The sequence below is a fragment of the Arvicanthis niloticus genome, chromosome 1 (assembly GCF_011762505.2).
Source record: "Arvicanthis niloticus isolate mArvNil1 chromosome 1, mArvNil1.pat.X, whole genome shotgun sequence".
NCBI classification, from domain to species: Eukaryota; Metazoa; Chordata; class Mammalia; order Rodentia; family Muridae; genus Arvicanthis; species Arvicanthis niloticus.
Window position 1 is genome coordinate 164,244,513 of NC_047658.1, and position 26,988 is coordinate 164,271,500.

Here is a 26,988-nt window from a genome sequence, read left to right on the forward strand (position 1 = left end):
AAAAACATCTTGAAAAACAAAGCTTCTAATATTAGCCTGGGGAGGACATTGCTGGAGTACTGAGACGTAATTGTCTGATGGAGTGACAAAAAACAGATTTTTCCTCCTTCTGTTTTTAGAAAATTACCTTAGCCATTGTGCTCCAGCAGCCTACTGGAGTGCACATCTGGAAAGGATCTTTCAGAAAGTCAGAGCCTGTGTTAAATACATTCTGCAGGAGGTGTTGTCTCTCTACCTCCACACAGGCTTTCTGGAGCCAAGGCTGGAGGCAGGCTGTGGAACTGAACTGTAGGACTGAACCTGAGTCCACCCGCTGCCTAGGAGCAAGCCTGAGAGCCGAGCATGTAGCGTAGCCTCTCTGTGGCAAAAGTCCTGGGGCAGATGCACACACCTCTGCTGCGAGAGCTAAAGCTTCATGCACCTCGAGTTCATCAGCTGCTACCCTGAGTTGTCATTCACAGTGAGACTATTAAACCCGGTACTGATTCAGCAGAGGTAGCTCATCCACAGTGACCGTGTTGTAACTACTAGATCCAACAGCCTCTGAGACATCCCTATGCTCCTGAATCATAGGACTCTGTGGCTAAGTTGTTCTCAACCCCTGTCCCCAAATCCTTCATCACCTCACAAATATCATGGTATTTTGGAAACTTCAGTACACTGATTAAGACATGGAGATATCCTGGGACTTCCTGTCCTCTAGCTTCCTTGTAGAGGTCCTTGGCAGGTCTCAAGGGCAAGGGTTCAGCACATAGATCCAGGTTTGCCTTACTATACTTCATGCCCAACCTCCAAGTCTTTCTACAGAGCCTAGCCTGAAGAAGGAGATCAGACATCACAGGGGCATCTTGCAGTTTCCCCCCATGTCTCCTGTTGTTGGAAGCTGTCCAGGTGGAGCTGACAAGGCAGCCTGCAGGGCGATGCAACTTTAGCCTTATCCATTCAGATCACATCACACTGCAGTGGCCTCGGAGGGAAGTCCAGGCAGCATCCGATCAATTCTGGCATTCCTCCTGAAGCCACCTTGCGTGCACACTGACAGCCATCAGTCAACATCCACCAGGTGGCTGATGTGTGGCTGGACAGCTACTCTCACAATGGCAATATTGCAAAGTAAGTTATGAGTGTTGGCAAGCAAATCCATCCCAACCAGGAAGGGACTTTCAGTAGCCTCTGATCTGGTATCCCAGATTTGCCCTTCGGCAGGGGCTCCCTCCTCTATGACCCGCAAATGATTCCTCCCAGTGCACAATCTGATAGTTGCAAGACAAACAAATTGCAGACAATAGCAGAAGCACAGAGAGAACACAGACAGCCCTGCACTGCATCTCCAAGTCAAATAGAGTTGTTTGTATTGTCCCTGCCACAGTATGTCTATTAGTGCAGAAAATCTAGCTTTTCGGTGCTTGTTTTTAAGGGAAGGAATTGAAGGAGCACAGAAATTGAAGGCTTTCTGGCTGATGAAACAATCATATGCTCTCAGCCACCCAACAGTTGTCTGCCGGGATAACTACAGGTGACAAACATGTTAAAACCCTTTAGAGTAAGTCTTGGCTCTTAAGCCCTTGATATTTCTGCAGGGAAAATTAATAAATCTGCTTTGTGACAGTTTGGCTACAGGGAGAGAGAAAGAAATCTAGATGCTCAACTAATCTCACACCAGTAGAGCTACACCATAAGGCTCCAGACCTCCAACATGGCGTGAATTTACATCACGTAGAATTCAGCATGCCCCCGTGTCTTCAAGGGGAGAATTTCAGAAGCAGCCTCACATTCATCTTGGAACTCAAGTCTCACATCATCAACTGCTCAGGAACTCTGGACAGCAAAGGTCGAGCACGGTGGCTTCATTTAATTATTTATGTCCGTCCTTGCCTCGGAAACAAGTCTGAGATAGATTCAGCTATAGCTGCCATATGGCAGAGTCAAGGGGAGCATTAGTGAGGGGCTGAAGGCCTCAGACAGTTAAGAATACAGAATGCACATATGCCCTGCTGCCTGAGTGAGAGCTACACACAGAGCTGAGCTTTCAAGCATCCCTAGGAAGAAAAGTCTTACGCAATTCGCAAAGAATCCAAACTGGATGGAGACCCCTGAGAAGACCACATGTGAAAGCATTCATACTGACTGCCTTAGTTAGGGTTTTACTGCTGTGAATAGACACCATGACCAAGACAAGTCTTATAAATGACATTTACTTAGGGCTGGCTTACAGGTTCAGAGGTTCAGTTCATTCAAGGCAGAAACACGTCAGTATCCAGGCAAGCATGGTGCAGGGGGAGCTGAGAGTTCTACATTTTCATCTGAAGGCTTCTTCTAGCACAATACTGGCTTCCAGGCAGCTAGCACAAGGGTCTTAAAGGCCACACCCACAGTGACACACCTACTCCAACAAGGCCACACCTACTTCAACAGGGTCACACACTCTAATAGTGCTACTCACTGGGCTGGGCATATACAAATCACCACACTGACCCATGGGCCGTCCTGATTCCTGATGTCTACCCACAAATCCTGGAGGCCTGAGAGAATGCTACCTCACTTATGACAAACAAAGGGACTTAACTAATGGGACCAAGGCAGTCACAAAGATCCTTAAAAGTGGAAGCGGTTGCCCTGTAAGAGAGACTCCACCGGTCCTGCTGCCTTTAGAAACAGAGTAGAAGCCAGGTGTAGTGGGTATGCTGGCAACCCCAGAATTCAAGCCTAGACAGGAAGACTTCAAATTCAAGGCCAGCCTGGGCTACACAGTAAGATCTTATATTGTGAAGGGGGGTTGAAAGAAAAGGGATAAACAGAAGAGGAGGGAGATGGTATGGCAATGATGAGGACAAGAGTGACAGACAGATGGACAGATGGACGGATGGACCTATGAGCCAAGAAATCCAGAAATGAGAGCAAAACATAGGCATGCAGAAAGAACTTAGCCCACCAAGTACCCCAAGGACAGCCCAGTGCAGCCATGGTGTGCTGCCGGCCTGTAGACTTGTGAGCAGGTGAGTTCATGTTTAAAGCCACCAGGTCTGTGTTAGCATGTTAAGCAAACACCCTGAGCAACAAAACAGCAGGAGTTTTGAATATCAAATTGGTTGACGGATTGGAAATCATATTTCAATTCAGCTGCTTCCTAACCATGACACTTCGGTCAAGAACCCTAATTCCTGTGCAGTTTACTTACTCAGGTTGAAGGACAGCAAACCCATCAGCTGGGGAGGAAGGGTTAGGCATGTCTGACATCTTGTACCTGTTCACAGCCGCTCCTGGTTTTCTATGCAAAAACCCACAAGCACCAGTTTCTGTAGCTCTTCTCTGGGCCATGCCAGAGATTCCACATGGACCTTTGAACCTCTGTGAAATGCTGGGACTCAGATGACAAACTCTATACTTCTAGAATTCATCTTGTAATACTTGGTACATAATTCCATGTGTTCAAAATCTGCAAACTCAGTAAGGTCATGACAGACACCAGGGTCACCATTGAGACCAAAGGCCTTTCTTTAGCAAGTCCTCTAATGTCTTCCTTAACATCAGTATGTCCTTCAGGCCAATGAGACCACAGTCCAGATACAGGAGTGGGAAGTACAGTCCTACCTGTAGTTCCTGTTCACTGAGCACTGATCTGAAGACCAGCCCTCCAGGCTTGTGCTCATTAATGGGGGAGCCGAGTATTTCAGAAGGGTGTGAAGAGACCAGTAACTTAATATCATGGTGCTTACAGCCAAAGGGTCTGTCTGAACTCTAATTAGCTTTGCGAATACCAAGTCAATTCTAGAAATTATCCCAAATGCTGGCTGCTTCCTTCAGTCAAGCCTTGGTTCTTTGGGCTTCCCTGAAGATGAAAAATTAAAATCGCACACTCTCTTAACTTTAATAATTTGCAAAGCCCTTCCCTCTTCCACAGACTCTCAAAGGCTAGCACTAACTACCTCTGTGGAACCTGCACCCCCAATCTCTGCTCCATCGGCTATGGACTTTCTTGTGACACATCAGAGGAGTCCTAGAATGTGGAGAGAAAGGGATGCCTGAGTGGTTAACAACCTACACTCCTACAAACACACCTGAAACCGAAACATGAAAATAAGTTTTTTTTTTTTTTTATTAATCTTTAATGGGCATGCAGACTTCCCAAGAAAAATTATATTCAACAGTAAATATACACTGGGCCATTTTTCTTTCAGGCAAGTTGTTTTAGAGTCAACAGACTCTGAGCTGAGCAAACAGCTGCTCTCTAATGTCTTCCTTCCAAGACAGACACAGAGAATATCACAATTGTGCAGGAGGCAGGGACCCAAGGTGAGCATCAAAAGAACAAATCACTCCTGCGAACAGAAGATAACTCCCCTTCCCAGGGAATCCTTAGCTCCTGTTCTTAGCAGGGCCTTCTCCCTAGTGTCTTGGAGCGGCACCCCAGCCCCTATCAGTTTCTGCATTTTATATACAGCTTTCACAACTGCATATAAAACATTCTTCTCAACGACAAAGGAGCCCAGGCCTATGGTTCATACAAACCATTTTCAAGAAACAGGTTCCTTGGCTTCTCTGCCTGGTTCATACAGAGTCAGGGGACTCTTCTAGGCCTTCCCGCCAAGTTTCTTCTCAGTCTCTGAGCCTCCAGCAAGGTGCCAGCTTCAACCCTGATGCTCACAACAGCTCTGTCAGTTGTAGCTCTCCACTTAGAGGGTAGCCTTGCCAACACCATGAGAAAGTGTGTTGGCACTTAGAACTATGACCGTAACAAAGTGGATATTTAGCAAATATTTTAATGTGAGAGCAAATAAATCTAAGTTCCAAAGACTAGGCCTTCAAATGCCTGTTAATCAACCACATGACAGCTGGCTTGGGTTTGTACATCCATCGGCCTAACAGGCTCAGATGAGGAGAAATCAGCCTGAGCCCAGCTGTTCTAGACTGTACTCACACAGCCACATCCATCAGGGCTGCTCTAGACTGTACTCACACAGCCACATCCATCAGGGCTGCTCTAGACTATACTCACACAGCCACATCCATCAGGGCTGCTCTAGACTGTACTCACACAGCCACATCCATCAGGGCTGTTCTAGACTGTACTCACACAGCCACATCCATCCGGGCTGCTCTAGACTGTACTCACACAGCCACATCCATCAGGGCTGCTCTAGACTGTACTCACACAGCCACATCCATCAGGGCTGCTCTAGACTGTACTCACACAGCCACATCCATCAGGGCTGCTCTAGACTGTACTCACACAGCCACATCCATCAGGGCTGCTCTAGACTGTACTCACACAGCCACATCCATCAGGGCTGCTCTAGACTGTACTCACACAGCCACATCCATCAGGGCTGCTCTAGACTGTACTCACACAGCCACATCCATCAGGGCTGCTCTAGACTGTACTCACACAGCCACATCCATCAGGGCTGTTCTAGACTGTACTCACACAGCCACATCCATCAGGGCTGTTCTAGACTGTACTCACACAGCCACATCCATCAGGGCTGCTCTAGACTGTACTCACACAGCCACATCCATCAGGGCTGCTCTAGACTGTACTCACACAGCCACATCCATCAGGGCTGTTCTAGACTGTACTCACACAGCCACATCCATCAGGGCTGTTCTAGACTGTACTCACACAGCCACATCCATCAGGGCTGCTCTAGACTGTACTCACACAGCCACATCCATCAGGGCTGCTCTAGACTGTACTCACACAGCCACATCCATCAGGGCTGTTCTAGACTGTACTCACACAGCCACATCCATCAGGGCTGTTCTAGACTGTACTCACACAGCCACATCCATCAGGGCTGCTCTAGACTGTACTCACACAGCCACATCCATCAGGGCTGCTCTAGACTGTACTCACACAGCCACATCCATCAGGGCTGCTCTAGACTGTACTCACACAGCCACATCCATCAGGGCTGCTCTAGACTGTACTCACACAGCCACATCCATCAGGGCTGTTCTAGACTGTACTCACACAGCCACATCCATCAGGCTGTTCTAGACTGTACTCACACAGCCACATCCATCAGGCTGTTCTAGACTGTACTCACACAGCCACATCCATCAGGGCTGCTCTAGACTGTACTCACACAGCCACATCCATCGCTCAGAATCTGTCACTGCACCTGATGGTATAGGAGCATAAAGCATTTGGTATACAACGTCCTTAGCTGGGGTTAGCCTTTGTGCACAGCAAGGCCCACAGTCAGCCCATTCATGGACCTGGTTAGAGTTAGAGCCAGCCTTGGAGAGGAAGCCCACACACTCCTAGTGCACTCACCACGTGGCCCTGACTTCCTGTTCCATCATTTTAGCCCTTGGACTTCTGCCTCCATTTTGAAATGAATTTCACACAAACGAAACTTGAATCTGATCTGAATGTATTTTAGTGATCTCTACTAGGCCCAATAAAGTGCAATGGCAGAATGAGTGAGCACAGTTTAATGGTGCTTGCCATTGAAAACATAAAATATAATGTGTGTTGTTACTGTACAATATGGCTCAACTACAACCTGGTGGCACTGTCTTAAGAAGAAGTCACCTGGGGTCTGGGGCCCCTTTCTCCGCAGCGCTGTCCCCGGGCTCTGGACTGGTTATCCCTAAGGGTCATCATAGACCTTAAACAGTATGGAGTCCCAAGGTCTGTATCACTCTGGGCAGTAGAGGTCCCTGGCCAGAGCAACCTTCCTTCCCTTGCTGTAGCTAGTTGAAGCTGGCCTTGCCAGGCCCATCTCCTTGTGAACCTCTCTTGGAAGGAAAGACACATATGTGGACCCTTCATCCACTGGGCAGGTACCATGTGCCATGGAAAAGTGTGTAAGACCATACTGAAACCGGCCACTGCTGAAATTCATCCACCCATGGCTTGGTCTCCCCGTGCAAGGCGTATACTCATGTGACAGCTCCACGGACAGTGAACTGGATGACAGCCTCTAACATTACATCAACATAGCCCTGGATAGACATACTGATGTTTCTCCTCCTGGGGTTCTTCCTGTGTCCACTCTGACCATCCAGAGACATTGTGGCAGGAACCACACTTCCTCCACAGAAGGGAGTAGTCCAAAGAAACCAGGAAGGGTGTTTCAAACTCACAGGGGTATAGACTTGGCAAAGAGAGATAAGGTACTTGGCTAGGTTCTGGAGGTACCTGAGGCCAGTGCCCTCTGTCCTTGTTGGTCTATCTCCCAGGTAGGGCAGGGAGGCTCTCTTCTGCATGGCTTGGCATCAGAAATGCAGTGAGACAATATTTGGTGGCACCCTGAGACACCCAGATACACCCATATGTGCAGTATAGAGGGCTCTCTCAGCCCGGCCCACACCACACTCCCTTCTGACAACCAAAGATGTGTCTATGCAGAGGAAGTAGCAGGAGGAACAGAGTAGAACACATAAGCTGTCCTTGCAGTAGCTTGGGGCACAAAGACTGCTCTGAAGGTCACTGTTGAAAGGAGGGTTTCTCTCTAAATAACTGCCCTGGAGCCCCCTGTTTGGGACTACATTTTCAATTATAACTCAGACAACTACATCCCTATTTCAGGCCAAGGTCAACCTATGGACAAATGGTTGTCTCCTCCTTTATGTACAAAATGAAGATACAGATTTGACAGGCAGTAGGGCTACCCCTGAAAGGATCTAAGCATGTTCATGGTCACCACATTTTTATGCTTTGAAATGAAGTGTTTCCCCAAGGGCTCATGTTTTGAAACCACTGTGCCTAGTTGTTGGGACTATTTTGGGCTCTGGAAACTTCAGGAGATGTGGCTTAGATGGAGTAAGTGGGTCACTGGAGCTGTGTCCTTAGGAGCTGTTTCTTGTCCCCTCTCTATCCAGGCCACCATGAACACAGTTTGTACCACATGTTCCCAACTCATAATACTGTCTCTCCACAGGGCCAGAAACTGAGCAAAGTGATCCCAAGCTGTGGACCAACACAATGTCTTCCCCCTTTAAGCTGTTCCCTCAGATACTCTGTACACACAGCCAACTGACACTCAAGGAATAGTATCCTCCAGGAGTAAGAAGCTGTCACCTGACTTTATAATCCTTCTCCGTGAGTTCCCAAAGCTTTCCAAGAATAGTTCCATGTCAAGGCAGCGAGGGGTTCCCACTTATTCTCCTGCCCATGACTAACTTCCTAGCCTCAGTGCCTTTCTACTGCTCATGTCCAACTGGCTCAACAATCCAGACCCCAGCTATAGCATCCACTGTCCTCTTCCCAACTCACCCCTGTCCCCCATCCCAAGGCTCAGATCCCAGCAACACTGATCTAGGTATGTTTCTTCTCAATCGATTAATCTTGAGACCTGAAAGGGGGGTTGACCACCAGCCTAGAGCATCTGACCAGCATTTCCCTAATCAGTAGCTCTCCAAGTGTGGACCCCAGACCAGCAGCAGTAGCAACACTGGCGTTTAAACTGTAGACTCTCTGGTCCTACACCAGACCTCCTGCTTCTGAACTGATCCCAGCACAGGCTAAAGGCAGAACACCAGAGACCCTCCTGAGGAATTCCAGAACCTTCTCTCCAGGTCTTATGTTGTGACATAGATACCTGTTCTTGCCTGTCTCCTCAGTATAAGGACACCCCATTTATCTCTTACCTGTGAGCCCTGCAGAGCATCTGATGCCCCACCAATGAACCAATCACCAGCCACAACACACAAAACAGCTAGTCTAACAAAGAAGGAAATATCACAGCCACAGGCCATATTTGTAGCTGAGTGTGGTTCAGCTTGAAGCTCTAATAGGGGGGTCGATCTCTGGGCCTTTGTCCTGTTTCTACAGAGAGGTTTTCTAGTGTGATGTCTGACTCCTTTGCTACAGTGTTCTAGAAGGGAAGGCATTTCCTCTACCCAGACCCTTGTTCCAAGACGTTTCAAGCTGTTATATAAAGCCAGGTAAGCAACTGCTGGGTGATTACAAGAATCTGGTATTTCTAATTCTAAGGGTTGACTTAGGTCAGCTATCATTGCAGCCTTTTTATTCTCTGTGGCAAAAAAAAAAAAAAAAAAAAAAAAATAAATAAATTAAGAAATAAAATAAAATTGGCCAAGAAAGTAGAGGGAGCTGTATGTATATTTACCTTCCAGCCAGAACTTGGAGCTGCAGAATTACCTGTAGTACCTCCTCAAGCCCCAACCTCAGAAGGGAAGCTTTAACAAATGTTTCTGGACACAGAATTCATAACACCTCAGTGCACTGCTAGAATCCTCTAGCATTCTGGGAAGAAGAGGCACTGATGAAGGCACTGTCTTCAACAGGGCATTTTCCCCAGCAAGTCATCATGCAGAACCGTGTTCTGCAGCCTGCCTGGCAGCCTCAGAGCATAGCATGGCTGACAGCAAAGTCCAGCATTCTCACCACTACCCTTAGTCCACCCAAAAGGGCTCCAGTGTCTGTTCCCAGACATCCCCTAGGCAAACTTTGCCAACACGTGAAGCAGCTCAGGCACAGGGCAGGCACACCTACCTACACTGTCGTCTCAGTTCAGAGACCTTGGGAAGGACAGTATATATGAACCTACGCCTCAAGCCAAGATTACCCTCATCTATCCACTGAGATGAGATTCATGATCTCATGGAGCTCTGTGGTGGGGTGGGGGTGGGGGTCAGTGGGTTTGTTTCTCCAGTCAAATGATGTCCTTATTTTCTATTCTCAGAGAAGCAACAGGACCTTGGTGTGAAAATCCCACAAACTGAAAATAGGGGCTGCCCACAGGTCTTCTCGCTAGACACCCGAGTCTGACGAGTGGAAAACTCTTCCAAGCATTTCCCTACATATATTTGTTGCTTTATGTGAGAACTACTTCTAACAAAATAGATTGTTATTTAAAGCAACACACAACGTGCTTCTTGATTTATTTTAAAGTGAAATGTAAATGGAGCTTTTCATTAGCATGTAAACATTCCTTCAGCTTTGATGTAATATAGGAAGTATTAATAGACTTAACCCGTATAAACAAACCCTCCTGGGATTCTCAGTGACTTTTTCAAGAGTGTAAACCAAAAAAGGCTGAAGATGTGCTATTTTAATGAGAAATCTTTAAGTGTGTTTCCAACAGGCGCTGCAGCTCTGTCCAGACAAGACGCTAAGGCCACTAAACACTCTTCCTTTGAAAAGGATTTAGGCAGAAAGTAGAAACAAAGTTACCTCCAGCATCCAAATTGACTCCTGCCTAGTGTTTCTGGCAGCCACACAGAAACAGGCACCCCTAGCCCAGCAGCAGGCGGCCAGATTCAAGATGTCTGGCCATGCAGCCCACCAGGCCTCCTGAGCTCAAATTCCAGTCACACCACATGGGTGACATGTAAATGACTTAGGATCTCACATCCCCAGCCTTCCCACTCCCACTTTGCTGGACAGAGCTTGGCACAATGCTTGGCACACTGTAAATGTCAAATAAATGTTGCTCACCCATACCCTAAACTCAGCTGCTGCTGACATTCACACATTCCTGCAGTGATATCCCCAAGCTCCTGAGTCCTGTGTGACAAACCACTCTGTCCCTGCTGGTGGCTTGCTTCCCGATGGGATGATGGCCTGACTCACTGCGTGGAACCATCAGGGGAGGAATGTGTAGGTTCCTTCCGTCTGAGTCAGCCAGGGTCCTTTGCCCCTCATGTGACTGACTCACTCTGAGGTGAGAACCCCTGACTTGTTAAGTCCTCACTTCTGGTCAGGGAGGTTGTCACCAGCCCACAAGACTGCCAGTCCTGTCTCTGCTGCCTACACATCCTCAATAATGGTAAGTCTAACCACTGTGGGCACAGCAGTCTGGTGGCCAGTTCCACTCAGGTGAATCTCACCGTATCCACGTATGTTAAATACTGCACATTTTACAAAAAAATGTTCTGGAAATGGCACATACCCTAAGCACCTCTAGATTTTTTCCCCTCTGCCTCTGTGCTCCCACTTTTTCTGGAAGCCCAAATACCAAAAGGGAAAAGAGGGCTTTATTTAAAGGTTAGTGATGTGACCTCTGGAGACATCCCACACTCTGCCGCTACAGGACAGAAATGTTAATCTGGAAATTTTCGTACAAAAAATAAAACAGAAAGGAGAAAATGCAACACAGAGCACTGTGCTCTGTGCAGTCACCGGCCAACACGCTTCCTCTGTTTTAAACTCATGCTTGTGAGGACAGAGTCGGTGGTCCCAACCATAGAAGTGAAACTGGACTTCTATCTGTCCATATCATAACCTGAGTGGAAGTCCAGGCCCTGTCTCACTTGCTCAACACTGACAACTGTGGGAGGAAAAGAAAATCCCAAGACTCCAGTGGAGTGTGGGGCTTTTCATGTTGATAGCTCTTTTAAATTCTTGTTTTCCTTGCATGTGAAATTTTCTGCATAATTAATCACCTTTGGAAATTACAGAGAAGTTTCTTATTCACTGAGTTGGAAATGCCCCACAGAAAGAAAAATGGCAGGACACCGTGGAGGGGTGGAAACAAGAGATGGGCAGGAAGCAGGAAGACAAGTCTGTGGGAGACCCAGCCCCATGCTGGCCTAAGAGGAGGCTGCAGTGGTAAAGACCACAGAGGAAGCTCAGGCCGGATTCCAGAGACAGACCCCAAGGAGAAGAAAGCACATGCTGGCTCTGGAGTATGATGTTCATACTGCCCAGGTTATCCTTGTCCTCCACAGGTTCTCCTCAAGCAGCAGAGGGTAATTAAACACACGCATGCTCCCCTCCTGGCTTACAGGATACTGTAAGAGGCAACCAGGTACAAGATGAAAATTCCTCAGGTCATGGGCTGCAGGGGCGACATCAACCACCAACTGTGCATGACCAAAAAAGGTAGTATTGTGCTGAGAGATCTGCAGCCTAGGAGGCAGCATGCAGTCTGCGGAGGATGCTTCCCACTGTCGCAGGGTCAGGATGATGGCGCACCCTCAGGAAGGCTGAGGTCTCACTTATCCCTGTTCTTTGCTCAGTAGGTGAAGCAAAGGAGGAGCAGTGAAAGGTGGAAGCCCCATCCCTGGAATCAGGTAGGGATCTGGGAAGAATTGAATGTGACTGTTTAGCTTATGGGCCTGACCTGACGGGATGTGATCCCCGTGCCTGAGGCCACCGTTGTTGAGTGCAGGAACCCACTGGCGGACATCTTGGAAGAGAAAAAGACTGCTGTACTGGGGCAGGAGAGGGAATCAGATGTGGCTTCCCTCTTCTGCCCATAGCTTTAGACAAAGTGGTCTGAACTCCATGGACCCAGAGACCTTCCCATTCACTCCTCTTCCTTCAGTGCTCCCACGAAAGATCCTAAGGTCCTGTTCCAACCGTATCATTCCCCAGCCCTGTACTAAGATACTATATCCATTTAGCACAGAACTCCTCTGTAGTGAATGGGGTAGCCTTGGGGCAAGAGGGTTAGAAAGGCAAATCTATTAGATATGTCCCAGGAGTAGAACAGAAACGGATTATTTACAGCTGGTGTCAGCATGTGACAGACCGTAGGATGCATGACCAAGGTGCCTGATGTGGACTACTTTTGGCTAAGTGAGAGTCAAGAATTGAACTGGAGTAACAGTGGAATGGGATTTAAGGATCACACGGGGCAAGCCTGAGTATCTGGAAGAAAGACGTGTGACCAATATGTCCAGGGCCAGGTCATCACACACACACTCGCTGAGTGTGCCTCGTGTAAATAGGGAGTTAATGATAATCATTAGAAGATCAGTGTGACCTTGGAGGGTGTTTGTTTTTTTCCTATTTGTGGAAACAACTCTTTCAGAGTCAGTAAGCTGTCACAGAGTATCCACTCTGTAACAAGCAGAGTGCTCAGGATGAAATAAGATAAAGCAAGAATTTAATAAGCATGTGTAACCTGGGAAGCCATGTTCACTTTTCAAATGATGCTAAGAGGCTCTGGTGGACATTATGTCCTAAGTGCCATGAAAAGTCTTTAAAACAGAGGCCGTCTTAGTTACTGAGACATGCAGAGTGTCTAACTCAGGACCATCAGTTTGTCTGTCTGGAACTAAAGGTAGGAAGGCCAAACAGTGTGGAAGCATTGTATTTGTGTCAGAACAAAGAATCTTTTGCAGCTAGTGACAGATACCAGGATTTGGAGTTAGTACACTGGAGTTGACTCCCCATCCTGTATAGAGGAGCTGTGTGCCTCTGGCTGTCCTCTTAGGTATCCTCTATAAGGCCACTGGCATGACCAGAGACTAAAGTGGTCTTGAGGTCTTATCAGTGCGGCCATGTTAGTGAGGTCTGAGCAATAAAGCATGCAGCCCAGTGATGTCCTTACCAACACTCAGGGTTGGGTGGTACTTTACTTCTTACTCCTTTTCTTCGTGTAGCCAGACCTCTCTATGCTAAATCCAGTGTCTCTCTGAGCTCCCCTCTGAATAACTGACATGACTGTCTGTCTGAATAACTGACATCTATTTCTTTTCCCATCCCCTGTCCATGAGGACAAATCCTGTCACACAAGTCAACAGCAGCCTCTATATGGCCCATTCTAAACTCTCCCTGTTTTGCCAACCTTGTCTCTGACACATACTCTCACATTGTATATTTTCATTCATTTACTCATTTAGCAAACAGTCATTAATTACCTTGGCAGGCAGTTGTTACATTTTCTAAGTGCTTTCCTTTCAGGCCCTTTAATCTCTCCTTTAACCCAGGAACTTCCTAAGGCCTCTAATCCTCTCCACACCCAGCCCACCTGGCCTCATTCATATGCTCTCTCTTTGAAGGATAAAATCTAGCACTTAACACAGTGCTGCAGGTCCTGGGGTCTTCACTTGAATCATGCAGAGTTTCCTTTGTCTCCAGCTTCACCTCCTGCTTCAGGTTCTCTATTTCTTAGCAACCCATGATCTGAACATTTGCTCCCATGTGATTACCCAGAAGCCCCTCTTGGGCTTCCTGGGCTTTGCTCATCCACATTTTTCTTTCCTTTCCTTTCTTGCTCATCAGTGCTGGGAAAACAGCTCTGGCGCCAAGATTCCTTCCAGATCCAGATATCGACACTGCAGGCAAAAATAATAAAAGCAGCCTCTGACTCTTCCTGTCTCCAGGCTGAGTGGAGAAAGTGACTTTGGAAGGGTGTGGACTCATTGAGGGTGGTGATGGTGGGAGGCCCAAGCAGAGATATCAGAGACAGTGAGCTTGGCAAGTGTACGGAATGGTGGGCAGAGAGAAGAAAGCAGAGGAAACCCATCCAGATTTTTTTTTTTTTTAATTAATGTAATTGATTCTGGGAGAAACAAACGGCTTTACCCTGCCTTCTGCCAAAGGAGAGAAATACAGGAAGACAAAGGAGTAGACTGTATCTGGTTCATACATCCCTGAGGTGGAGGTCCAGAAGAACCTATGTCCGCCTCACCTGAGAGCCAAAGACAAGGGGTAGTGGGTGTTGAAGGAGATCCTTACCCTGTTTTCAAGGTCTGTGTCACTCAGACATGTACAAGTACGAGAGACAGCTCTCTCAGGTGGGGCGTGTTAAAACCCGACATTTGGCGCCTTGAACGCACTGCTAAAGACACTCATGTACTCATGTGAAATGAAAGCCGTTCAAATGGACTGGAAAGTGTTTCACTGTGTTCTCTTGTTCTCTCGTATTCCTGTACCTTTCTTTCCATGGTTCAAAAGTTTGCACTGTTTAATTGCTGATTTCCACTTGTGAATGAATCAGTGTAAAATAAAATTAAGTGGCAAATCAATCTACCGAATTAATCCAGTTTTAGGCATTAATTATCCTCTCAGCCATTTCTCTCGAACTTAACCACATGTCAAGACAAGTCCAGGTCTAACCTAACCATGATGTGTTCTCCTTTTTTTTTTTTTTTTTTTTTTTTTTGGTTTTTCGAGACAGGGTTTCTCTGTATAGCCCTGGCTGTCCTGGAACTCACTCTGTAGACCAGGCTGGCCTCGAACTCAGAAATCCGCCTGCCTCTGCCTCCCAAGTGCTGGGATTAAAGGCGTGTGCTACCGCTGCCGGGCAAGCTATTATTTTGAAGATATGCAGACTTACAGCCGGACACTTGGAGGAGGAAGAAGAGGTATACTTTCTGAAATCCGTGAGTGTTTCAGAGACAGAGGTCCTAAAGCCCCTGACTCCTTCCTTTAAAAAATAATTTTATATTTACTTATTTATTCTTATGTGTATGATCGATTTGCCTGCATGTATGTATGTGTATTATATACATAACTGGTACTCAAGAAGATAATGAAAGGGGGGGGTCACATCACATGGATCTATAGTTATGGCTGGTCGTGAACCCCCTGTGCGTACTCAGAACCGAACCTGGGTCTTCTGTAAGAGCAACAAGTACTCTTAACAGCTAAGCCGTTTCTCTAACCACAGATGATTTCTTTGAGATGGTCTTACTATATATCCCTGGCTTGCCTGGAACTTACTATATAGACCAGGCTGGTCTCAAACCCATGGAGATCTGTCTGCCTCTGCTTCCCGAGTGCTGAGATTAAAGGCAGGCTCCATGTACCCAGCCTCTCATCCTTTTGGTGTTCAACGTTACCAGAATAGTCAAAAAGAAGTAGATAACCATGGCCAGCAAACCAGCATCACTGAATTCAGAGACGATACTTTCTCTCCCTGTAGAGGCATGCTGCCAAGCAAATGGGAACCAGGGACACATTCTAAGGTGGACAGCTTGCTCTGGCTGAGTTTCCCCAAGAACCCAGCCCTCTAAGGGCTTAGTCTTAGTGCCTACTCGGACATCCAGTGTTCAGTGTTGTAATGTTTCCGATGCATGCACAGAATGATCACTGCAGCCCCAGCCACTCAACAAGGACAGCAGAGAGTAGTGAGAGCTACAAGACAGGCGGCCTGTTCGGCAGCCTCCGGATCCCTCTTTGGTTGGCATTGGAAGAGGAATAAGGTTGAAACCACCTCTGTGATTCTTCAAGGCAAGCTGGAGAAGCGCGCTCAAGAGGAGATTCTCTTGGCAATGAGAACAGCTGAGCACCCGAGTGACTAATTAGAGAGGTAAGAGCAGTCGAAGCAAATCTCTGCTATCCTGAGTCAGAATTCAAGAGCGGGAGCTTACTCTGAATGCTGGCGTGTTGGGGGGAAGGGAGGGAGTGGGCAGAGTATAAATTTAAATAATGTATATAAGGTAATTTGCATCAGGAATGAAGGACGTGCTTCCTTGAGGCCACACTAGGTATTGTTAGCTTTCCAGACAGTGAGGCTGGAGAAGAGAGGGTAGCTGGCATGTGAGCTCTGGTGCTCCAGGGGAACAGCGGTGCTCCAGGGGAGGAGCACAAAGCTTTCAGATTTCATCACAGCCTTCTGATAACACCTGAGTGCATGCTTTGCTGCAGAGAAGCTTAGAGGCCTGAACAGCCAAGCTCGCTCCTTCCCAACCACCCCAAGAGGGAAGGAGCCTGTCAGCTTCACTGAAGAAGAAAGAAAGGAAAAGAAAACAAAAGCAGAGGCAAACCACAATCCTCAGGTCGCCTAGCTTCCTATCTGTTTGAAGGCACAGGCAGAAGGGAGGTGGGGTTTATACAGAGGCTCCTTGGGATCCTCCGGATGGAAACCTCGAGGCCACAGCAGGCAAACATTACTTGCAGGGTAGTTTTAATCAGCTTGAGCAGCTCTCTAATAGGCAAGGATGTTAAGCCAGAAAGGGCTCTCTGGCAAGTCTAAACATGCAGAGGGAAGTATGGAACATGTGGTGTCTCCTCCCGCCACCCCTCCCGTTAGGGGTGTTCACAGGGGCCCCTTCAGTCACCACAGCCAGGGTTGGGACTGGAGGGGTGATTAACTGTAGCAGGGAGCCCACAGAACCCCAGGCTCCAGCCACTACCAGCTGCTGCCCCTGGTAGGTATAGGAAGACTTCCTCAAGATGCATTGAGAAGAAATGAAATAAAAGGCATAAAATTAAAGACAAGATTAATAAAACCTGCTGAAAGCAAACACTGCTAGCCAACTCAGTGGTTCAAATTACATTTACCACACTGGAAAGGGAGGGGGTAATCGTGAATAATAAGCCCAGGCTCTGGAAAGACATTATGGGCTAACTAACCTAACAAGGGGGTAATACCCGGGAAGTCCCTGAGTCACCTTCCCAGGAACGTTTCAAGACAGGGTATAAAATCCATCGGTCACATTGAGATAAATTTCCCTTGATAGGCTCTCTGATAAGCCTAGCTCTGACTCTCAAAGTCTCTGAGCTCTGCCCAGAGCAGCAGAGACTGTAGTACAAATGTCATCTCCAGATGCCACGGAATTTACAGGGATTCCAACCCACGGTGTGTGGCTTCTGTCCCCACCACTCTGGCCTTGCCAGGGCTGGGACACTCTGGGTTCAGCAAGGACTATTCTGTCTCAAGTCTATTTCCATTTCTGCTCCCTCAGCTGAGGCTATGCCTGGCTATGGGAGTGTCTCTCAGTTGAACTTGTTCTTGTGTGGGGTAAGTCTGAGCCTCCAGACAACAGCCAATCCGCTGGATTATCTACAGGTTCCGCTTCCCCAGAGACCTCCATGTCTTCAAACTCCCGGTTCTCATCCCTAGCCAAGCAGGAATCCTATGCCACATAACAAATTTACAACAACACAGGGATTCCGTCTGTAGCAGCACATGGCAGTGTGTGTGTGTGTGTGTGTGTGTGTGTGTAAATACAGTGTGTGGAATGGACAAATTCACCACTCACTGTATGCTTCTGGAGCGTGTGAATGTGTCACATACTCTCCATGGACGCCATGTGCAATACAAACTTTTGAAGAGAGGGATTCATTTCCTTGGTCAGCCACTATTCACTGGGAGATGCTGATCCATTCTCTACTTGGGACCTGTTGACAACCTTTCCTACTCAGAGCCCACATTTCCTTCCTCAGACCCAGTAGTGACTAGGTTGATGTCTTAGGAAGGAAGCGCCTGGTTTTAAGCCAAAGAAGACACTAGAAATCAAGTCCTTCCTGTTCAAATACAGGGGTAATCCTTTATGCTCAAAGTGAACAGGGTTCTTCAGAATTCCTGAGCCTGCAAAGCCAGGTTCCATCATTACCCCATCCTGCCTTCAGCTGTGTCTGCTTCCCCCAACCCCACAGGGCTCCAGGTTTTCTGTGGCCTACTCCATCTCAAGACATTCTATGGCATCCCTCTCTCCCAAGATGACCCTGAGGACGAGTGGCTGGGAAATAGAGCCACTCTTCTCTGCACACAAACTGCCCCTTGTCAAGTTTCATTCAAGTTCCTCGAAGAACAACAGATCACTTCTTTCAGCAAAGCAAACAAACAGCCACACGCAGGTGTATGCCCGTTATCCTCAGAAAATCTCTACCAAGAGGGTTTGAGAGTGAGCCCTGGAACCCACGTGAAAAGAACAAGCCTGGTGATGTGCACCTGTAATCTCAGAACAGAAGAGGCAGAGACAGACAGATCCCAGGGTTTCAGTGGTCAGTCAGCCCCACAGAATCTGTGAGCTCCACGTGAAGTGAAAAACCCTGTCTCAAGAAACAAAGTAGACAGAATTGAGAAATATCAGAGACTGGCTTATGGCCTCAGTGCACATACACAAGTGCGTTTATGTGTATCCCACAACATCAGAGGCTGGCCTATAGCCTCAGTGCACATGCATGAGCATGTTTGTATGTACCCCAAACCCTTCTTCACCCCACACATACACAGAAAGAAAGAATGAACATAAGAAAGACATGACGGAGAAGGTGTATCTTCAGCTTAGGGCAGTTACGCTTACAAAGACTTTTGCTTTTCCTTTGGTCACTATTTCTTTAAAGAAAGAATGGGGTCCTATCCACCAGAGTAAGACTCACTGTTAATTTGAACTAAGACACCATGCGGCAGAACCATTTCTGCCCATTGTATTTGCAGTGGAGCTCTGTCATTGGCTAGAAAAGAGGTAGGCAGGGCTAGGAGTGGGGTGGAGGAAGGAACGCGGGAGAAAGGGAGAGGAGGAGAGGTGAGATGATAGGGGATGTTACCCTCGTGTCTCTAGCTATCCAAGGTAGTTATTATTATCAAGGTTAGATATTTGAAAAAACAGTTCTAATTGTATAGGCATCTGGTGGGTTGACTATTTGCTGATTTATAAATCTATTTGGTTAATCTTTAAGCATTAAGAGTCTTCTTTCTACAGGGTACCATGAGGATGGCGGTTATTATCTGGGGTGGAGTCAAGTACTATCAGGGTGGTGGGGCTGACCCATGTGTAGAGCTGTGAACTCCACGGAGCTGACCGTCGGAGGCAGCAGCTACTCCAACGTCTCATGGGTCCTGGGTTGGTGCCACTGGCCAGCCAGCCAGTGCCGTCAGTGTGGAAACTTAGAGCAGGAACATGGTGGTCAGGCTGGGAACTAGCCAAACTGCCTGAATTTTCTAATATCTCATGCAACAATACCAGGCCTTATGTTTTCTCTCCATCCATAGTTTTTATAAACAGATCATCTATTATTATAAAACAACTAGGTACCTGGTGACAGTTTCACCTCTCTGTCCACCTGCAACACACCCACAGAGTCAGCTTCACAGAGGCACTGAAGTCCTCTGTGCCCAACCCTAAGGGCGAAGTGCATATGGTACAGACATGATGCTCTACCTGTCTTCAGTTCAGGATTCGGCCTGCTCTTCAGAAAGTACCACACAGCAGTGTGCAGAGCTAATCTCTGCTCTCTGGCACCTCCTAGTTTCTAACAGTGACTGAACTCAGCTCTAAGTTCTTGGAGGAAGTACATCAACCCATCAACAGTGTGGCTGGAGGGTTGGGATCACAAGGGGCTAGTGCAAGGCCTCTTCCTCCCAACCTCCTTCTCTTTCCACAGAGAATGTGTTTATGGACTCTTTCAAAGGTTTAAGAGAAACCAATAAATGGTCAAAACAAGAAAGGAAACATGTTTTCTACAATATCACACACACACACACACACACACACACACACACACACACACACACACAGCTGGACACAGCTGACACATACTGTCTGGTCTCTTCCTTTTTTTCTGCACCTGCAGACAAGAGCCTGTATCTCTGAACTGAACTGAAGACAGGCAAGCTCCTTTCCAGGCTTGGCAGCCCCTGGGAACCTGATTGGGCACATGGCCACCTCATCTCACCTGGGTGCCCCCCTCACCTTAAAGGACTTTCCCCTTCTGCTTAAAGGCATTCCACAGTTAAAGATGAGGCCATCCCGAGTGTGAGAGCAGAACACTCGTGAAGCTGCTACCGATGCAGAGGTCAAACTTTTACCAATCCACTCAGAAGACCTAGCCGGTGGCCTTGCTCGAGCAGCACAGAAACCTGCAGCCTGGCAGCTGGAGCAGGGGGACCCAGGCTTCCTCGAGGCCATTAACCACCTGCTGACAGCACACTCACCTGCAGATGTAATTTGTCTTGCAGGAGTCTTGCAGATTCAGGCAGTTGGGCCTCTCTCGTTCTTCATAGGAGCACACAGGGACGATTGTCTGCCGCCGCCGCTCGGTGCAGGCGATGTCCCGGCAGGAGCAGAAGAGCATCCCGTAGCTGTGCTTGGCCGGAACTTTGTCAAAGAACTGCCTGAGGGCCTTGTGGCACTTGCGGCGGTTGCAGACCTCATTGGACATGCTGGTGGTGCAGGGGGTGATGTAGGCGGACCTGTACTTCTTGCAGGTGTCGTCCAGGTTGCAGGCCTTGGCCGCATCCAGGCAGTTGTTCCCTTTGGAAATGTGCTCCACTGCAAGGCAGAGAAAGAGTGGTGATCACAGAGCTCATGTGCAAGTGCAGTTATGTGCACCCCACAACACCAGAGGCCTTGCCCTTCACCCAGCCATGCACACACTATAGATAGAATCCAGGAAGTTTCAAAGCTCAGAACAATGGTCCACAACAAAGAGGAAGTTAGTGTGCAAAGGGTGAGAGCCTACAGTAGTCCCTAGATGTCTATGTACAGCCATGGACCCAGGCCACGGGAAGTCGGGAATTTGCCCAGCTACCAGTAAACAAGGCAACTGGAGAACTGTTTTCAGCTCCTGCTTGGTAAACGGAAATCAGGATCAAAGAAAACAGTAACAAATTACATACTTGTTCGTGATACAGTATATAAAATGATATGGTGAATGCAAGTATAATTGCCATGCAATCCTCCAGGAATATAATTATGTAATAAATGCGTATAGAACATGCTAATTACTATATGATTACAGAGTAATTACATGGCTATTTGAGCCCAGAAGACAAAATATTATGCCAGTCTCTCTAAGCAGGAAGAAGCAACTCCAGAGAATCCATGTCTAAGTTTCAGCTCACAGGCCATTGGAAGAAAACCAGAATACAGCACATAAAAATTTGCAAACCTCAATTACCACTTAACTCACCACATGCAAAATGTCGGCTGTATGAACACTGGCTAGGACAACACAGCTAGGATTTTGGATAGAATTTCCCTGGGCTTATATTCCACCAGTTTAGAACACCACAGAACATATGCTGCCTTCTGCTCAAGCTTTCTATGCCCATGCTTAGAAAGCTTTCTGTCTAAGCTTTCTATGGAAAACCAGTGCTGCCCACTGTGGGCTGCTCTTATATGGTCTGGGTGAGGGCTTCCAGGAGGCAGATTCCACTTAAAGACTGCACAGATTGCAGGGGCCAGTAGCAATGGAGATGTTTCAAGTAAATGTAAACAGACAAGCTCAGGATCCACATTTTAGTTTCTTTGTTGCAACCAACACCCTAACAAAAAGACAGTGCAGGGGGAAAGGGTTCATCACAGTCTGTCACAGAGGAGAAGCCAGGATGGGGTCTGAAAGAGCTTCCACACACACACATCCACAGCCAAAAGCGGAGAGAAATGGATGCTGACCACTTGCTAGCTTTCTTCACTCTATAGTCAGCTCGCTTCTTCCACCTAGGGAATGGTGCCGCTCACAGTGGGCTGGGTCTTCCTCCAGTTAACTCCTTCAATTAACAATGTAGACAATGCCCCAGAGACATGGCCACAGAGCAACCATTACTCAAATAAGACTCTACTCCAGAAATTCTAGGTTGTGGCTACTTGACATTCAGAAGTAACTGTCACAACCCTTACAAAGGAGTTTCTCTAGAGAAAGAGAAGTAAAGGAAGCTTTCAGAGCTCACTCTCCGTTAAGGTGGTCCATAGCAGCTGATAGGCAGTTATGCCCTTAACCATCCAGAGCAAGCAGGGTGCAGCAAACTAGCATCCTACAGATTAGATTCCCCAGCAAGTCTCCTCAGGCTCAGCGCCTCTCTGTTCGCTCTTTCTTAGCATGGTCCCCAAATGAAGACAGGCACTAGGGAAATTACAAGAGGCTGGAGAACTAACAAGAAAGGAAAGGGTTCAGGTGGGCTGAGTGGGGCTGAAATTTAGACTAACAGGTATATAAGGGCAAAGGGAATATTACCCTGCCTTTAAAAAGGAAGGAAGCCCTGCAACCCGCCAATATAGAAGAAACTTGAGGACATTAGGTTCAGTGAAGTGAGTCAATGTCTGAAGAAAAAGCAAGCATGATTCCACTCATGGAAGGATGGAAAACGCTACATCTTAGCAGAAATGGAAGGTTCTGGGCTGAGGGCAGGGCATGGAGCTAGTTGCTATCTAACAGTTGCAAAATTCCAGCTTCAAGTCCAGAGATCTTCCATCCAAGAATCTGTCTAAAGTTACTGATCCTGTATTGAGTCTTACGTTTTGGTGGGGAAGGGGAGGAAAGGAGGTGCTGAGATGGCTCAGCCAGTAAAGGTGTTTGCTGCGACCCCCAGTACAAGGAAAGAACCAGCTAACACAAGTTGCCCTCTGACCTCCACACCATAGCTTTCTTACCCTCCGTAGACACACACAAGATAAATCAAAATGTAATAAGTGTATTTTATATTACTGGGGGGAAGAGGGTGACTGCATGTTAGGTATTCTTATTATAACCTCAAAAATAGTTTTTACAAAGCGAACACCTAAAGGACACAGGAAGTAACTCTAGAATTTCAAGGTTTTTTCCCTAAGGGGAGGGAAAAAAGTCTTTTTTTTTGAAACAAAACAAAAAAGAAGTTTTAAGAAAATACTTCACATGGGAAACTACATTATAGCCTGGCACCACACGCTGAGAGCCTCTGATCCCAGGTCCATGTTTCTGCTTGTGGTTTTGGAGACCTGCAGGTTCAGTGTGGAGGCTGGTAAACTGAACCTCCAGTCTTTCAAGGTGAGCAGTGCAGCTGTCCCAGCCCTGTCACTGCATCAAGCACAAGATACTCTCTGTCCACCGTGGTCTTCCTATTTTCTGCTTCTCTGCTTCACTCTCAGAATCCAGGACTCTCAGAGGGAGACAGCCACTGTGAGCCCTGACACAGACACCACAGCCACTGTGAGCCCTGACACAGTCACCACAGCCACTGTGAGCCCTGACAGGGACACCACAGCCACTGTGAGCCCTGACAGGGACACCACAGCCACTGTGAGCCCTGACAGGGACACCACAGCCACTGTGAGCCCTGACACGGACACCAGTCTCTGGACCTGGTTAACAACTGACAGCCTTCACTTTAAAGGTTTCTTTTTGGTTTGTTTGTTTGTTTAGTTTTTTGAGACAGAGTTTCTCTGTGCAGCCCTGACTATCTTGGAATTCACTTTCTATACCAGGCTGGTTTTGAACTCAGATCCACCTGCCTCTACCTTCCAAGTGCCGGGATTAAAGGTGTGCGCCAGCATTGCCTGGCAATTTCTTTTCATTTATAAGTACATGGCTTTACGCAATGAAATCCAGGATGCCCCTGAACTGTTTTTGTAGCTAAGGACAACCTTGAACTTCTGCTCCCATTGCCTGTACCCCTGCAGTGCTGAGAACACTAGTGTGTATCGCCACAAAGTTTGTGTGGTACCGAGGGATAGTACTTAGACTTCATACGTGACAGGTACATGATACCTGAACCCTTGAGATGTCTAATGCTGGGCTGCTGGACCCAAGGATGGTGATTTGTGTTTTTGCATGTCTGTAGTCCTCTGGGTTTCTCCCCTATGAATGCTTTACGATAAGTGAAAACTAATAAACTCTTATTCCGTGTCCCCTGGGGTAGGCCCCGAGGAGAGATGACGGAACCTTTGTGTGTGCATTGATATCTAATGAATGGTATTTTCTGAATTCTACATAAAACAAAAATAACTGTGATACAGAGGTGGTTTACACATAAGGGATACAGCTAGCGATGCATGACCCAACAGTGCATGTAGCCCCACACAGGGAACAGTGGCAGAGAAGATGTCACTGCATGTAATAGGTATCACAAATGAACCCGTTCTCAGGTTCGTTCCATGGTAAGAATTCTCTTAGTCTGGGCAAAGCAATGTCACCATTTACATTAAACTAATGTTATCCATTTGTTTCCTGCTGATTTCAAAGTTTGACCTTTTACCGTTTATTTGTGCCGTTTTTATAATTGCGTGTAAACAAGCAAAGGCTCTTTTTTGTTTACAAATCTAACATAACACTATAATACAAATAATAAGCCAACCCGTGACACCCACAGGATTGCTTTTTCTTTGGAAGTAACCCATACAACTTAACAAACACTTGACTGATGTATACTTTTGTGTTTCCTCAAGTTGCTTTTTAAACGTTTATAAAATTACATAAGCAAGTAATTTTTTCTCTGTGTGTTTGTGAGTGTAGTACACGTTTATGCATGTGCACAGATGTCTGTGTGTACACAGGGAAGTGGAAAGACAATGTCAGGTGTCTTCCTCTTCACTCTGCATCTTAGTTTTTGAGACAAAATCTCTCACAGGACCTGGAACATACGTACTCAACTAAACTGGCTGGCCAGGGAGCTTCAGGAACCTGTCTGTCCCCTCTAGCCTGGCACTGGGATCAGAGATTCTTCTGTGTGTGCTTTCATGTGTGTCCTGGGCATTTGGACTCAGCTCCTTATTCTAACGAAGCCAATGCTTTACAGACAGGAACATCACCTGTAGCAGGAATGGCAGGGCCACCTCTAAGTAAACACCCTGGGGCTGCACAGCCTCAAAAGCATCTCCTGCAGGAGGACCTAATTGAGGACTGCCTGAGAGACCAAAGATTGCTGGCACAGACAATGCCAGCCAATCAGAAACTGATGTTTAGAAGAGATGCTTTCTTGGGACCAATGGGGCACAGGTGGAGGGTATTAAAGGAGCTTGCAGCCGTGCTCAGACGGGTAATGCTGCGTTTCTCATCTGCTCCTGGAGTCTGTACCCTTGACTCCAGGCCACCTCACCTCCAACCCGAGGGCAGTAGTAATCCAGGAACAGGTAACATTGCCTCAGCCCAGTTTCTCCCCTTCTTCTTAATGTTATATAAAAAGCAATATTCTAAAGAAAAAGCTTTGTACAAAGTGTAAACAGTAAAGTTCATTATGTCTGAACCAACTGTTCAAGGCTAACTTAGTTTAGCCATAGGCGAGACTCTGCCTCTGTTTCTGCTGATTCTGCTTTCTGCTTTCTGCCACACATAAGCCTGGCTAGTACATCGTCTCCTTACTGCTCTTTTACAGTCTGTGACAAATTCCAAAGTGTGCAACCTGGCACAGCTGGAGGGGCAAAACCAATTTATTTCTACCTCGCAGGTCATGTGACTTCTGTCACATTTCTTACTCTTCTGAACCAAAACACTTCTGCTATATTTCTCATCTCCTTGAGACCAGCAAAATCTAAACACAAGAACCCAACAGAGGGAAAACAGGCAAGCATCCGACTCTCACTCCTTACAAACATAGCTGTAACAATCTCCCCCAAACCTGAGTACTTGTTTATCAGTGTCAGGGAGGTAACATAGCACTTCCCCAAGGGTCCGAGATAAGTTTGATGCTTAAAAATCAATTTGATTCCACAGTAACAGAATTCAAGATGGAAAAAAAGACAATATTTTAGTAGGCAAAACCAAAATACATTCAGTGAATTTCAACCCTCACTCAAAACAAATGTTCAGTAAACTAAGAATAGAAAACGATTTCCTCAGTTTGAGAAAAAGTAGCTATGACACACAGAGAAAATCGCATCTTGTAGTTAGATAATGTCCCCACCTAAGATCATGGACAAAGGACCATGATACAGGCTCAGTACTCTAGTAGAAGTGTTAACTTTTGTAATAAAACAACTGAAATAAATAGAAAGCACTACACACACACACACACCCTACAAATACACAAATACACACACACAATGAAACACGCCTGTTTGCAAATGACTTCAAAAACCACAAAGAATATATGAAACTACTAGAATAACTAAATTTACCTGTTAACGATATAATAAAATCAATATTAAAGTTAATGGCACCTTCTTGAGTTCACAGGTTTATTCTGTGTTATTAATGACCCTGAATCCAGTGAGTACTCCATACACATACACACACGTTGGTGAGTACTCCATACACACACGTTGGTGAGTACTCCATACACACATGTTGGGGGTGGAGGTGGGGGACTGAGGCATGGGCAACCTACCAGCAGCCGTATCCGCAGCCACCCCTCCCAGTCCACGCATAGTGTTGACTGGCTCGGCCTTGAGCAGGTCACAGCCTTAGCTGCTGTGCTGACGCATACAACAATCAAGTCCCATGCAAAGTCACCATCCCACACCACAAGTTTAACTTTTTGGTGACAAACTAGTATTTTCAGGGTAAAAGGTCATGCTCCAGTATGTGCTCCACATTGTGGGACGATTAAACAAATCTAATTAGCACGCCCATTCCTTTTGTATACTAGCGGCAAACCACTGGGGCAATTTAAAGTACAATTCTGCTTACAAATAGTGCCAGATAACCTATATAACAAATAACAAAATAATAACAACAGAAACAAATAACAGATAAAAACACATGCAACTGAAAAGTTAAAAACCACTGGTGATAAAAAAAAATTAAAGAGAATTATGAATGAAAATATGTACCATGTTCATGGACCAGAAGACCCAACATAAATAACATCAGTTAACTCTAAACCTTAACGCTTTAGAATTGGCGTTCACATTCTAAAGTTCGCATGGAAACAGAAATAATGCAGAGAATGACGCTGAGATGCTGAAGTAGCTTTGAGA

General features: G+C 46.7%; 1 protein-coding gene across 7 annotated transcripts in view; it reads right to left on the reverse strand.

The window, feature by feature from the left end:
* Positions 1 to 26,988, reverse strand: part of Gfra1 (GDNF family receptor alpha 1) — a 217,590-nt gene that overhangs the window by 46,525 nt on the left and 144,077 nt on the right. For all 7 annotated transcript variants that reach the window (XM_076925869.1, XM_076925841.1, XM_034502051.2 and 4 more), the window contains one exon: positions 20,313 to 20,649. In XM_076925869.1, the coding sequence (XP_076781984.1) occupies positions 20,313 to 20,649 (337 nt within the window). The remainder of the gene's footprint in view (positions 1 to 20,312; positions 20,650 to 26,988) is intronic.